General features: G+C 35.4%; 1 protein-coding gene across 1 annotated transcript; it reads right to left on the reverse strand.

The window, feature by feature from the left end:
- Window positions 1-497: 497 nt before the first annotated feature.
- Window positions 498-8,145, reverse strand: LOC132552536 (sodium-dependent glucose transporter 1A-like). Its single transcript, XM_060216714.1, has 4 exons — window positions 8,077-8,145; window positions 6,621-6,906; window positions 2,988-3,911; window positions 498-655 (listed from the first exon to the last, which is right to left on the reverse strand). The coding sequence occupies exons 1-4, from the start codon at window positions 8,143-8,145 to the stop codon at window positions 498-500; spliced, it is 1,437 nt and encodes a 478-aa protein (XP_060072697.1).
- Between the last annotated feature and the right edge of the window lie 5,717 nt (window positions 8,146-13,862).

Below are 13,862 nucleotides of genomic sequence, written 5' to 3' on the forward strand. Positions count from 1 at the left end.
ATGCCCTGTTTCTGTGTTATAGAAAGTTCGCCAGTTGAGTATCCAAAATTGATTGATCTTAATATAAAATAACCAATACTTTTCCAAAAGCATTTAAAGAATTCAACTGTAAATCCATCTGAACCAGGGCTTTTGTTATTTTTCATTTTCTTCAAAGTCGCAGCTGCCTCATGATATTGAATAGGTCCTTCTAACATATTACATTCAATTTTGGAATCTCAAAATCTTTTCTATAAATTGTGTTTAAATCAACCCTCTCTGTATTATCATAACGATCATATAAAGATTTATAGAATTTGGTAATTTCAATTAAGATACCATCTTGGTTTGAAATAATTACTCCATCATCTTTTTCTATTTTAGGCATGATTTTATTAGTAAAATTTCTTTTTTCTAGGTTGCAAAAATAACTTGTCGGTTTTTCCCCATCCTCTATCCATCTTGCCTTTGATCTGATAATACTACCCTTAAGTTTCTGTTTTCTGCTCTTTTCTAAGTCAGCCTTTTTTTAACTCTAAGACATCTAATGGTATATTTTCCCTAGCCTCTAGCTCTGCTATTTCTTCCCTTAGTTCATTTTCTATTTGACCTCGTTCCTTTTTCTTGAAAGAGGAGTATGAGATAGTTTTCCCCCTAATTTCCATAAGTAATGTTTCTAAAAATAGCTGATCATTTATGATAAAGTTTATATCATTATCATGTATTTCATCAAGTTTAGCAAAATTATAGACTGGTATAGCGTATTGTTATTTTACTTCATGTATTGTTGATTTTACAAGGTCTAAATATTGAAAGTCTTCCAAGAGTGAGTTATTAAATTTCCACAGACCTTTCCCCTTTTTGAAATCATTGAATTTTATCTTCATTATTGGCATTGAATGGTCAGATCTATAACTAGGTTCTATATTTACTTTCTTAACACTAGATAATAGGTTTTCCGATATTAAAAAAAATCTAAACGGGCTTGTTTCCTAGGGTTTAGTTTCCTCCATGAGTATCGTTTTCAATCAGGGTAATGTTCTCTATACACATCTGTAAGATTATAACTCTCCATAATTTGTATTAACTTATCCCTAGACCTTGGATTATTGATATGCTTATAATTTTCATAATCTATGCTAGGTTTTAAAACTAAGTTGAAATCCCCACATATTATCTCTGATTCGTTACCGAAATCCTCAATAGCGTTTGCTATGTTTTCAAAAAAAATTGGTGTATCTGTGTTTGGAGCGTAAATTGTAATAAGTGTAATCTGTTTTCCATCAATAGCTATATCCAAAGCCAAAAAATTCCCAGTATTGTCTTTTTTCACTTTAAAAACTTTATGTTCAAAATTATTATTTAACAATATTGCAACCCCTCTTGAGTTAATAGAAAAGGAACTAAAAAAACAATCATATCCCCATTCTAAACTTATTCTATTTTCAATCTGATGCGTGAAATGTGTATCTTGAATACAATAGATCTTGTATTTTTTACTCCTAAAATATGAAAAAAACGTCTTTTCTTTTATCCTTATTCCCAAGGCCCTGGCCATTAGCTGAAATACTTATCAAGAGTGACTCCCTCATAGTTAAGCTTGCAGCTATGTTAAACTATGACAATTTAAGGTTTTATTTTAATAAATAATGCATTTGTACTGTACAGGATCCGTACACTTCATGTGCGAAACATATCCCTCAGACTACTAAGATATCAAAAGTTATTTTTCATTAATATTTAAGCAAAGGGCATACGTCGGAGACTAAGCATCAATATTAAACCCCCATCATGCTAATCGCATCATCCTCAGTTTTCACCGTTGTTTTCATAATGGTTTCCAACTTGTTGTTAATATCCTCTACCTCAAAGACTTGGTCTTCACTGTCAGTACTATTGGTGACTATTCTAGATCTTTAAATGGGTTGCCGGGTAGTGCTATAATCCCTGGTCAAGTCTTGCTGGTTTTCCTCAGTCATGGTGAACAGGTAAAGTACACTGTCTCTTTAGAGGTGTTAGCTATACAGGTAGGTATAATCCCTGAACACAACTCAGCACTGCACAATTCCACGAAGGAATTTGCATAAAAAACACCAAATTGCAAACTTTCCGGATGGAATTATGAGTCCAATGTAATATATGTTATCTACAGTGATGTTCTAAACAACTTCATACCAAAATCAAGAAAATCCATCTGATATAAACCAATAAAAGTTACCAAAATTGTCAAAGCCACAAACTACACACCACTCAGGTGAGCTGCCATCTCCTCCATTGAAATTCACTTGCCTGAATCCAATATTCACTCACCCGCAGAAAAAAGTAATTTAAGGAACTGTTATTATCAATTTCTATATCAAATGTTTGAACTCAATACTTTCTTTTATTGTTTTACTCATATTTTATTCACTGTTAACGCGAGCGAGAACATCGACTTTTTGACAGTAACTACGTTCACAAAACAACCTTGTTTACATTTGTGGTGACGTAATAGGTTTTCGCGTAGTCTGGATCAGCCCTAGTCTTGACACGTGGTGTAAACAAGGATACTACATCGATGTATTTGATTGACTATCAGTAGATCTGAATTAGTTTAGTTTTAAGAGTGTTTAAGTTAATAAACGTCATTTATTATGGAATATTCAATAGTCAGAACTACAAATTTCACTCGCCCGCCAAGTAGCTGAAACAAATCACTCGCCCGCAAGTAGCTTTGACTCGTCTAGACGAGCGGACGAGTGGACTTTTCTAACCCTGCTATATGGTGTATTAGGACAGACTCCGAGTCAACGTCAACTCCCTAAGCACATTTCTAGTCATGGTTGATGACCAACGTTATCGGCTTGTTAAATCTTGTTCTTCAACTAATGTAATATCAATAGTTGTGTCACGTTTACTGTACGTGTATCCATAATTCGCTATAATATACCTCGATAACACCATCGTGGCGATATAGACAACAAACAGTACTATACTTTCTCCTAGTAATAATAATGCAAACCAAATACTTGTTAAGTTTTCCATCATGTTGCCTAGAATAACAGGATTCATGGCCGTCAAAGCGGTTATCACGAAAAAGACTAAGGCCGAAATTTTACCAGTCACCGGGCTCACGATCTCCTCAATCCAGGAAAACACACTGGCCAAAATGGCTGACTTCCCATACCCAAATACAAGGGAGGCAATACACACTCCTATGGAAGAAAAGCGAACGGCGCTTACATATAATCCCACAAATGATAGCATTGTCACGAAACAATGGACACCTATGAGAGTCATTGGGCTAATTAGCTGTATGAAAACTACAGCTAACATTCTGCCAATCACTACCACGAAACTAGACGCTGACGTCAACATGGCCCCTTGCGGTTTAGTCCAGTTAAGATATTTCACGCAGAATGTGGTTAGGAATCCGAGAAATGTATCATCAATACAACAGATCAAACCGGAAATAGATACTAACATCCCGAGTGTGAAACATTTCAATGATTTTGGCAGCTTTCTTGTCTCAAATTCTTTCGGAATGCTCAATTCATTTGTAGTATTTTGAGATTGGCGTTCAAACCGGAAGTAGAATGCAACGAAGGCTAAGCAAACGATAACACTGAACGCGGTGGTAAACATATATGACATGTAGAGCTGTGTCTTTCCTCGTGACGGGTGATTAAAAGATACTGAACCATTCTTAGATACATTGTATGATTCCCTGTTAAAACAGGAGAAAGCAGTCGATAACTTTGTTTCATTAGATTGAAAGACACATAAATCGATATCGGATTCGTTTTGTCGGACGTTAGGGGGCACTGGAGAGTACAAGAAAGGGGCAGCAATCAGGGGGGCCACGGCGACTCCAACTGCATACATCAGCTGCATCCCTTGCATGTACGGTCGCCCATCCTTACCCCAGGTATTTTGTAAGTCTCCACTAGCAACTGAAACACAATATATCACCATACGTTATAATTGTACCCAGCTACTTAACACAATATATCACCATACATTATAATTGTACCCAGCTACTTAAAACAATATTTCACCATACGTTATAATTGTACCTAGCTACTTAACACAATATATCACCATACGTTATGATTGTACCCAGCTACTTAACACAATATATCACCATACGTTATGATTGTACCCAGCTACTTAACACAATATATCACCATACGTTATAAGTGTACTTAGCTACTTAACACAATATATCACCATACGTTTTAATTGTGCAAATCTACTTAACACAATATATCACCATACGTTATGATTGTACCCAGCTACTTAACACAATATATCACCATACGTTATGATTGTACCTAGCTACTTAACACAATATATCACCATACGTTATAATTGTACCCAGCTACTTAACACAATATATCACCATACGTTTTAAGTGTACTTAGCTACTTAACACAATATATCACCATATGTTATAATTGTACCTAGCTACTTAAAACAATATTTCACCATACGTTATAATTGTACCTAGCTACTTAACACAATATATCACCATACGTTATAATTGTACAAAGCTACTTAACACAATATGTCACCATACATTATAAGTGTACCTAGCTACTTAACACAATATATCACCATACGTTATAAGTGTGCCTAGCTATTTAACACAATATATCACCATACATTATAAGTGTACCTAGCTACTTAACACAATATATCACCATATGTTATAATTGTACCTGCACATTGTCTTAATACAGCCAAGTGTACATCAAGTAACATTATCTCAGTTTAAGAGCAAGCAATTTAAAGCTGTGCTCTAAACAAAAAAAATTTACAAAAGGCAATAGATATGTGACCAAGAGATCGTGTCCTGTATTTGGTACACTGAACATCCCCTTAGTATAACCAAAGTATACATTAAGTCCCACGATCCTTGCTTAGCTGTCCGCAAACTTATGCTACGGACACGAAAGGACGGACGGACAGACAGCCAAGGCGGCGACTATATGCTCTCCCGAAAATTTTGGGGAGCATAAAAATACGTATGATGTAGACAAAGATATTCTAAACGAAGATCATAAGTACATAAAACTTCTGCCAAAACTATAGAAAATAACATATTGTCTCCCACATTAACGGGAAGAAGGCAAATAATATTAAACAGTTTGTATATAACATTATAAACAAGACCAGGACAAATGATTGAAAGCAGATTACTTTTTCTAGTGATACTTTTGAATAATTTTGCAAGTATCTTTGCGTAGTTTGCGAGTCAGTACACATTCAAAAGACAAAAAAAGTTCTGTGAGAATTAACATCAATCAAAACAAAACTAGATTCAGATTCCGTTAAGTTACATGATGAATTAAACTGCATCATACAGCTGTTTCGTCACTCTTGAACTCGTCAGTAGTACTACACCATACAACTATTTCGTCCTTCTAGGACTTTTCAGTGATGCTACATCATAAGGCTGTTTCGTCCCTCTTGAACTCGTCAGTGGTGCTACACCATACAGCTGTTTCGTCCCTCTTGAACTCATCAGTGGTGCTACACCATACAGCTGTTTCGTTCCTCTTGAACTCATCAGTGGTGCTACACCATACAGCTGTTTCGTCACTCTTGAACTCATCATTGGTGCTACACCATACAGCTGTTTCGTCCCTCTTGAACTCATCAGTGGTGCTACACCATACAGCTGTTTCGTTCCTCTTGAACTCATCAGTGGTGCTACACCATACAGCTGTTTCGTCCCTCTTGAACTCATCAGTGATGCTACACCATACAGCTGTTTCGTTCCTCTTGAATTCATCAGTGGTGCTACACCATACAGCTGTTTCGTCCCTCTTGAACTCATCAGTGATGCTACACCATACAGCTGTTTCGTCCCTCTTGAACTCATCAGTGATGCTACACCATACAGCTGTTTCGTCCCTCTTGAACTCATCAGTGGTGCTACACCATACAGCTGTTTCGTCCCTCTTGAACTCATCAGTGGTGCTACATCATACAACTGTTTCGTCCTTCACAGACGCGACAGTGAAGCAATCACGGGAAACTAGAACTGTCAAAAAAACTCACAGATAATGTTGAGAGCTTAAACTTAAGACACTTCTCATAATTAGAGGTAGAAAGTTCCAATGAAAGATAGAGAGGGAGATGACTTGATAGTTATAGTAGAGAGTATCAGTTTATAAGACAGAAGCACGTGACTGTTCATAGAGGACCGCATAGACTTCCCAAATGTATGGTTGCCTGTTTATGGCAACTAGGGCCCAAACAATCCTATACACTCCTAGACCGATCATGAAAGCGTTTGCCACCGAAGAGAAATCACACGCAAGAAGCTAATGTTCTCACTCCCGCCACCATGCAACCATTACAATAGATAAAGAGCTAGGTAACACGGCCATGGAGCAATATGACTTCGAGCAGCAAAACCTGAAACGTTCGGCGAATATTACTTGATTTTTTTGAGTGCTTATTACATGTATTCTCTAGATGGGCATTGCACTAGAGAGTCAACAGTAAGCAACATAGAGATTCAAATGAATATCTATATAAATTAAACTGTTTATCACAGCTGATATTGGTTTTAGGGAGTAAGCAGACGCGGAGACAGACAAGGGTATTCGTAATAAGGTCAAGGGTTAGTCAGCGTGTATTAAAACTAGTACCTGAATCTGTGACTCCAAGGCTTAACCCAAAAAAACAAAAGACGACGACCATCATCCAGTAGACGGAACACCATGGTATCACTAATGTGACAACGGACAGCAAGGATTTCGCGCCTGTCAGAATGTAAGTCTTCCTCACTCTGCTGTAGATGGCTCCGCCCACGCAGGCCCCGCCCATGTAGCCGAGGTATATTGTGGTCAGGAGGGCGGAACCCTCTCCCAAGCCCACTCCACTGATGATTTGAAGGTCTATGAGAGAGGGTCCAATTTGACCTTTGGCAAATCCCTGAAAAATGTCAAGATTTTCTATCAAAAAGTAAGTCTTACTGCCTAGCTAAAATAACTTTATTTTTATGAAGGTTTTCTTGGCTTTCCTAACAAAGAAAACTATATGTTAATGATGATGCCACGAACACGGTTAGATGTCTGGAAGGAAATGCATTCATCATGATCTTCCAACTTTTACTGTGCTGCAGAAATATAGATAAACATACATTCATTACCTACATGACAATATTTGAAGTAATTCACTATGCCGTAAGTATGACATTGACATCACTTCGAACCCAAGCTTAAATGTGTTAGTATTATTAGTGCTAATTTAAAAATGGTTCGGTAAATAATACATATAGTACATATAAATAATATATATATATATATAATGACGTCGGTCTAAGCTCCTTGTGTATACAACTCACTATCTGAACACGATGTCTTACTGGTGTCCGATATCAGATAGCATCAGTTACACATTACAGGTGTTGCTATTCTCTCTATTCACGTTATCTAGGCATATAGTAACTGTACAAATTAGATAAGAAATCTGTTGTTTTGTTATGTCTATCTTCTTCAGTACCCTAACACGTTTAAATAACGATAAACGATATAAAAATGATACGATATTTTTCATAAGAATCTTGTCTGAGTTTTTTTCTGTCGTAAGTTCCCTAACTCCATATATTTTATCACCAAGAAGGTTTTTAATTCTATACCTCGTCTGTACAGGTGTGCTACTCCGCTGTAACACAAAATTGTATCAATATCAAAAATACATACAAAATACCAACACGTCCACGGAATCTCATTAACACTCAAATTCACTGAAATATTTACAACAAAACACTCCTGTAACGAACATCAAGCACGTGCAACCTCGTATCGCTCAACAGAATAATTCCACGTGACCGTACAGTTTGGTGGTCGCCTTACACACCACTCCGGAGAAAATGTGATTATTTGTCCGGATATGGCAATATGGACTTTCCAGAAGATAGGTGAAGGAATCATACTGTGTTTGGAAACATGTATATGGGAAAAATGGTAAAAAAGTCCGTGTATTGAACATGAATTTGAATATGACAATTTCAGGTTGTTGAGTATACCGAGTACGTGCTTATGTGATACAGGTGAGCTGACCGTCGCTATAAATAGATTGTTTACTTGATTGACTACACACCTGTTCAAACCCGTAAGGGCGACATATAGTTGGAGACGAGTACCGAGTGTATTTCTTGGCTTGTTGCATATGATATCATGAACGTGTATCTTGTATAATGAACAGTTTGAAACGTGATCGCTCTAAAATTACATCGAACTCTCGTTCTACAAAAAAAATAAAGTAACTGGTGACAGTATCAATCTGCATGAAAGTTTTCTTAACTCTGACACTGTGTTGAATATGGACTCGGACATCTCGCAGGTACCGCCCAAGCCCCAGCTCCAATTGTCGACGCAACATCATCAGCAGCAATTTCTCCAGTTCCATCCAACCATGACCTCTACCCCTCCTGTTGCTCCCGTAAATGTAGGTCTGTCAGACTTTGGCATTCAGCGCATAGCAATCACTGTCAGTAGCATTATGTTACCAGATATTAAAACTCTCATCCAGAACGAAATAATTCCCCTAAAAAGGGAAATATTGGAATTAAAGTCAGAAAATGAGTCTCTTAAGATGGAAATTGACGATCTGGAGCAATACAGTCGAAGGGAGTGTGTTCGTTTTTCTGGGATCCCAGAGTCGTCTGGTGAAAACACTACTAACCTAATACTACAGGCAGTAGATCAGATCAAACCATCTGAAAGTCCAGCCCCGATTTTGGACCCTAGCGACATCGTCAGGTCACATCGTATCGAACCCCCGTCTGATGGTAAAACAAGACAAATTATTGTACGTCTGCGCAATCATGATGACAAGCGTCGTCTGCTCTCCGCCAGGAAAAACTTCCGGAACACTCCAGGTTACGAAAACGTCGCAGTCAATGAGGACCTAACCAAAACGCGCGATACCATATGCTATTACGCTAGAAAGCTTGTGCGAGCTAAAAAAATCAAACAAACATGGTCCATTGATGGAAAAATTTTCATTAAAACCAATGCTGAAAAAAAAAGTTATCATCAAAAAAGAACGTGACTTGATTGAATTTGATCATATTTTCAAAGAATGACACAAACGAATTCTGAGTTATTTTCTATTGGGCAATCATGCTCCGTGTATATACTTCTACAGTATAATTAATACCACCTCTATTTTAACTTTCCCAGTTAAAATTGATACAGATCTTTATAACAATAAAGTATTTTAGAATAAAAATCTCCTTCGGACTGTTTTATAGGGGAGGTAACTGTGTTCTGTTGCTGCACCCGGCAACATATTTGTAATTTATTTACTGGGTTGAGTGAAGTTAAGTGGTAATAAAGCCTATCTGTCAATCCGATATATTGAAATATTATTTCTGAAACACTGAATCTGTATAGGGCTGTTTATTCGTACACCAGTGTCCTGTACGTATCCGAATATTAAGTATGATTTGGTTGTCATCACGTGTCGTTGCTTGCTCTTTAAATTAATAATTATTATGTTATGTAGTGAACTGTATATTCTATGTGGAGAACGTGTGAGATGGTATGCGAGTAACCACGTATATGTATTCATATGTATACATAAATAGAGTATAGATGCTATTGTAGGTAAGAAGGTGCATATATGTGTATTATACTGCATAACATATTCGTACACTCCAAAGGAGAGTGCGAGTGCGTGTGAGAATGACGATGCGTGAGTAAATGTACGTGCTTACTTGTATTAACCTGTACTCAGTCTGACACAAGAAATTACTCATTTTCTTTACGATATATACATATTTATTAATTAATACCTATTAACGTAATATTAATGTCAATCCTAAGTCCATATTGCGGATATCCATTCCCGCATTATATGTTTTTTCTCTTCACTATTTTTTGTTTTTACTAGTTTAATTGGTGGTTATTTGGTTAAAAATTACAAGATGTCACAGATGGTCATTGGAGTGGAAAACGCTTGTTTTAACATGTCTTTACTTCAGTTCTATGTAAATGGTATTACTTGATGCCTTCCGATGTTATTAGTCATCGTGTTAAAAAAACTGGCGTCTTCCATCCAAGATCAACTCTGCCTCCATCACGAAAACGTTTAGATATGTTAGTAATTTTGTTTTTGAATTTACTTTTTTGTTTTAAAGAACGGGCCATATTGATTGTAATATTTCTTTACTGTATATATTTTCCAAAACATTCTCGTAACAGACAAGAAAGTACCTCATTATTCTCAAACTGTCGCAATAGAATACTGTTTGAATCTGATCCTCAAATATATAATTTATTATATATATGCGGAGATATAGAAACAAACCCGGGTCCATACTCTAACGCATCTACTTCACTCATATCAGATAATATCAGTATTGTACATTACAACGTTCAGAGTTTGCTTCCAAAAATTGATCTCTTAATGACTGAACTCCATAATATAGATATAATGGCTTTTACGGAAACTTGGTTAAATCCCATCACTGAAAATTCCGATGAATTGCTTATTGATGATTTTCATAATCCATTCTTGTGTAGTAGGTCTGAGCGGCTTGGAGGGGGTATAGCTGTTTATGTTCGAAAAAATATTATTGTCAAGCGCCGAAGTGATCTAGAAATTAATAATGTTGAGTGTGTTTGGTTGGAAATTAAGTTTAAAAATATAAGAATTCTCTTAGGTACATTTTATAGACCATCCAATTTGGGTGTTGAATCATGGCAACTTATAAATTATTCTATTGAATTAGCGTCAAATACTAACATGGATATTTTCATAACCGGGGATTTCAATGAAAATCAACGAATTCCAAATAACCATTTCATAAGAGATATGCTACGGCAATTTAATCTCACACAATTAATTCCATTACACGGCAACGTCTTCATCAACTTTAGACCTTATAATTGTTAATAATATGAATTTAATAGAAAAAGTGTTAGTTGGAGATCCATTTCTTCCAGTAAACCAGAGGTATCATTGTCCAATTTATGCGTACTTCAAAATTAAAAAGTTATCTAACTGTTCAAACATTAAACGTAATATTTGGTTATATAATAGTGGTAACTTTCAAAATTATAGAGACGAACTAAATAAAATTGACTGGAATGGTAAATTTGAAGCAAACGATGTGACTATGTTGCCTAAAATATTTACAAAAGAACCTTTAGCAGTAGCATCAGCAACTATTCCAAATAAAATTGTTACTATACGAAAAAACGATCCTCCTTGGATGAATAATAATATTCGTAGATTAATTAGGGCTAGAAAAAGAATACATTATAAAGCTAAGTTAACAAACAATCAGAATCACTGGGGTAAGTTTCGACAAATACGGAATCTTTGTGTAGATGCAATTCGAAAATCAAAATCTAACTATTTTATGAAATTAGCAAATAATCTTCATTCAGAATCCATATCTTCTAGGAATTGGTGGAAAATAGCCAATACATTTACTAAATTCTCTTCGAAATCGTCTTCGATTCCTATGCTTATTTCGGAAGGTAACGAGTATTATGAGGATGGTGATAAAGCTATTCTTTTAAATAATTTCTTCATTAGGCAATCTAATATTGATGATAGTAATGCAATTACACCTACTCCTACTGACCCTCACGCAATTTTCGAAAATATTTTTTTAACTTCTGAAAATGTAAAAGATTCAATTAGTACACTTGACACATCAAAAGCATCCGGTCCAGATTTAATTAGTCCTAAATTATTGAAAGAAGGTATAAATCAATTGTGCAATCCTCTATGTCAACTATTTAATAAGTCGTTACAGTCAAAACTATTTCCTAATGAATGGAAATGTGCAAATGTAATACCTATTTTTAAAAAGGGAGATAAGAGTTGTGTTTCAAATTACAGACCCATTTCATTGTTGAGTATTATAGGAAATTTAATGGAAAGATGTGTATTTAAACGTGTTTATAACTTTATACGATATCAGAATTTCTTTACGGATTCACAGTCTGGATTTACCCCTGGGGACTCAGCTGTAAATCAGTTATTAGATATTTCAAACGATATTGGTAAAGCTCTTGACAGTGGTAAAGAAGTTCAAATTGTTTTCTGTGATATTAGTAAAGCTTTCGATCGTGTTTGGCATAGGGGTTTGATACATAAATTGAAATTAGCTGGGAGTTCGGGTGATTTATTAAAGTGGTTTCAAAGTTATTTGGAAAACAGAAAGCAAAGGGTAGTGATAAATGGGAATACTTCAGAGTTCGGAAAAATTACAGCTGGGGTACCCCAGGGGTCTATATTGGGGCCACTACTCTTTTTAATCTACATAAATGACATAGTAGTTGATATTGGCTGTAAAATTAAATTGTTTGCAGATGACACCACTTTATATGTCATAATAGATAATGTAGACACTGCGATTGAATCTATAAACCGTGACCTATCCAAAATTTCGGAATGGGCAGCAAGATGGTTAGTGACGTTCAACCCTAGCAAAACAGAATCACTTTTTATTAGCAAAAGAAACACAGACCGAAGACCAGACTTACCCCATATCATTATGAATAATACTGTAATAACTGACGTTAATGTACATAAGCATCTTCGTCTATATTTTTCTTCTAATCTTACTTGGAACGAGCACATAGATTCTTTTTTTAAAAGAGTATCATGTCGACTAGCAGTACTAAGGAATTTAAAATTTACATTGGATAGAAAATCTCTAGAGAAATTATATTTTGCATTTATCAGGCCAATTTTGGAATACGCAGACATTGTTTCGGATTCATTGCCCTTGTATCTTAGTGATAAACTAGAATCTGTATAAATTGAAGCCGCCAGAATAGTGACAGGTGCTACGCGATTAGCCAGCATTGACCTTCTTTACAAAGACACGGGATGTGAAAAATTATCCAGTCGTAGAACAAAACATAAGATTATACCGTTGTGCCATGATTTAACTCCTGCATATCTCACAAATCTTGTCCCGTCTCAGCACTCTGATATACGTGACTATAGAACTAGACAGTCAGATCTACTTATTCCTGTACGATGTAGAACAAACTTTTACCAAAAATCATTTCTTCCTTCAACAATTGATTTATGGAATTCGGTCCCTTCTATAATTAAAAATAACCCGTCTATTAACTCTTTAAAATCTTATCTAAATATTGACAAACCACTTCCTCATTCCTACCTCAATTTTGGCAGTCGAAAACTACAAGTATTACATTCAAGATTGCGTCTACAATTTAGTAATCTGAATGAACATTTATTTAGAAGAAACCTTGTTGAAAGTCCATTTTGTAGCTGCGGATATATAGAAGATAATGTTCCTTTTCTTTTTATGTGTCATAAATATTCTAACCTAAGACAACGTTATTTGTTCTCTTTACCATATGATTTAAGTATTGAAAATTTACTTTGGGGTGACCCTGACCTTAATGTAACAGAAAATGAGGAAATCTTTCATGCTGTCCAAAATTTCATTTTTTACAGTAAGAAATTTGACTAAACATATTGTTTTGAGTAATATAATTCTATTTGTCTGACAGTAACTGTCCCGTTTATTATTTTTTCTTTGCAAATTGCACATAAGACTCCTAAAATATTGTTACGTAATACAATTTGTACATTAACCATGTATTCCACCAACTTATTCCTTTTTGTTATTTGTTTTTCCCTTTACACCAAAATTAACTAAACACTAAATTAATATAAGTGTATATTAGGCCACCATACGTAATCGTTATACAAATAATTTTCTGGGAGAAGGATTAATATAAGCTTCAAGCTTGTTTTCCTAATCCCAATGTGTTTCAATATGTATACTTATATGTTCATGTTATTCAGAAAATAAAATACTGTTTACAATAGAAGAATTCCCAATGTGATTTAATGTTACTATCGCCATCTTTGTTGTGAGCGTC

This window comes from Ylistrum balloti, unplaced genomic scaffold (assembly GCF_031769215.1).
Source record: "Ylistrum balloti isolate Yb309-2 unplaced genomic scaffold, AGI_CSIRO_Ybal_v1 Utg370254, whole genome shotgun sequence".
NCBI classification, from domain to species: Eukaryota; Metazoa; Mollusca; class Bivalvia; order Pectinida; family Pectinidae; genus Ylistrum; species Ylistrum balloti.

What these genes read in the sequence shown, in the direction of transcription:
- LOC132552536 (XM_060216714.1), bottom strand. Translation starts at nt 8,145, where the DNA reads ATGCAACAAGCCAAGAAATACACTCGGTACTCGTCTCCAACTATATGT. An exon ending in CCTTGGAGTCACAGATTCAG is followed by an intron (nt 3,912 to 6,620) that starts GTACTAGTTTTA and finishes ATTGTGTTTCAG; the next exon opens with TTGCTAGTGGAGACTTACAA. An exon ending in CATGATGGAAAACTTAACAA is followed by an intron (nt 656 to 2,987) that starts GTATTTGGTTTG and finishes AGCTATTTTTAG; the next exon opens with AAACATTACTTATGGAAATT.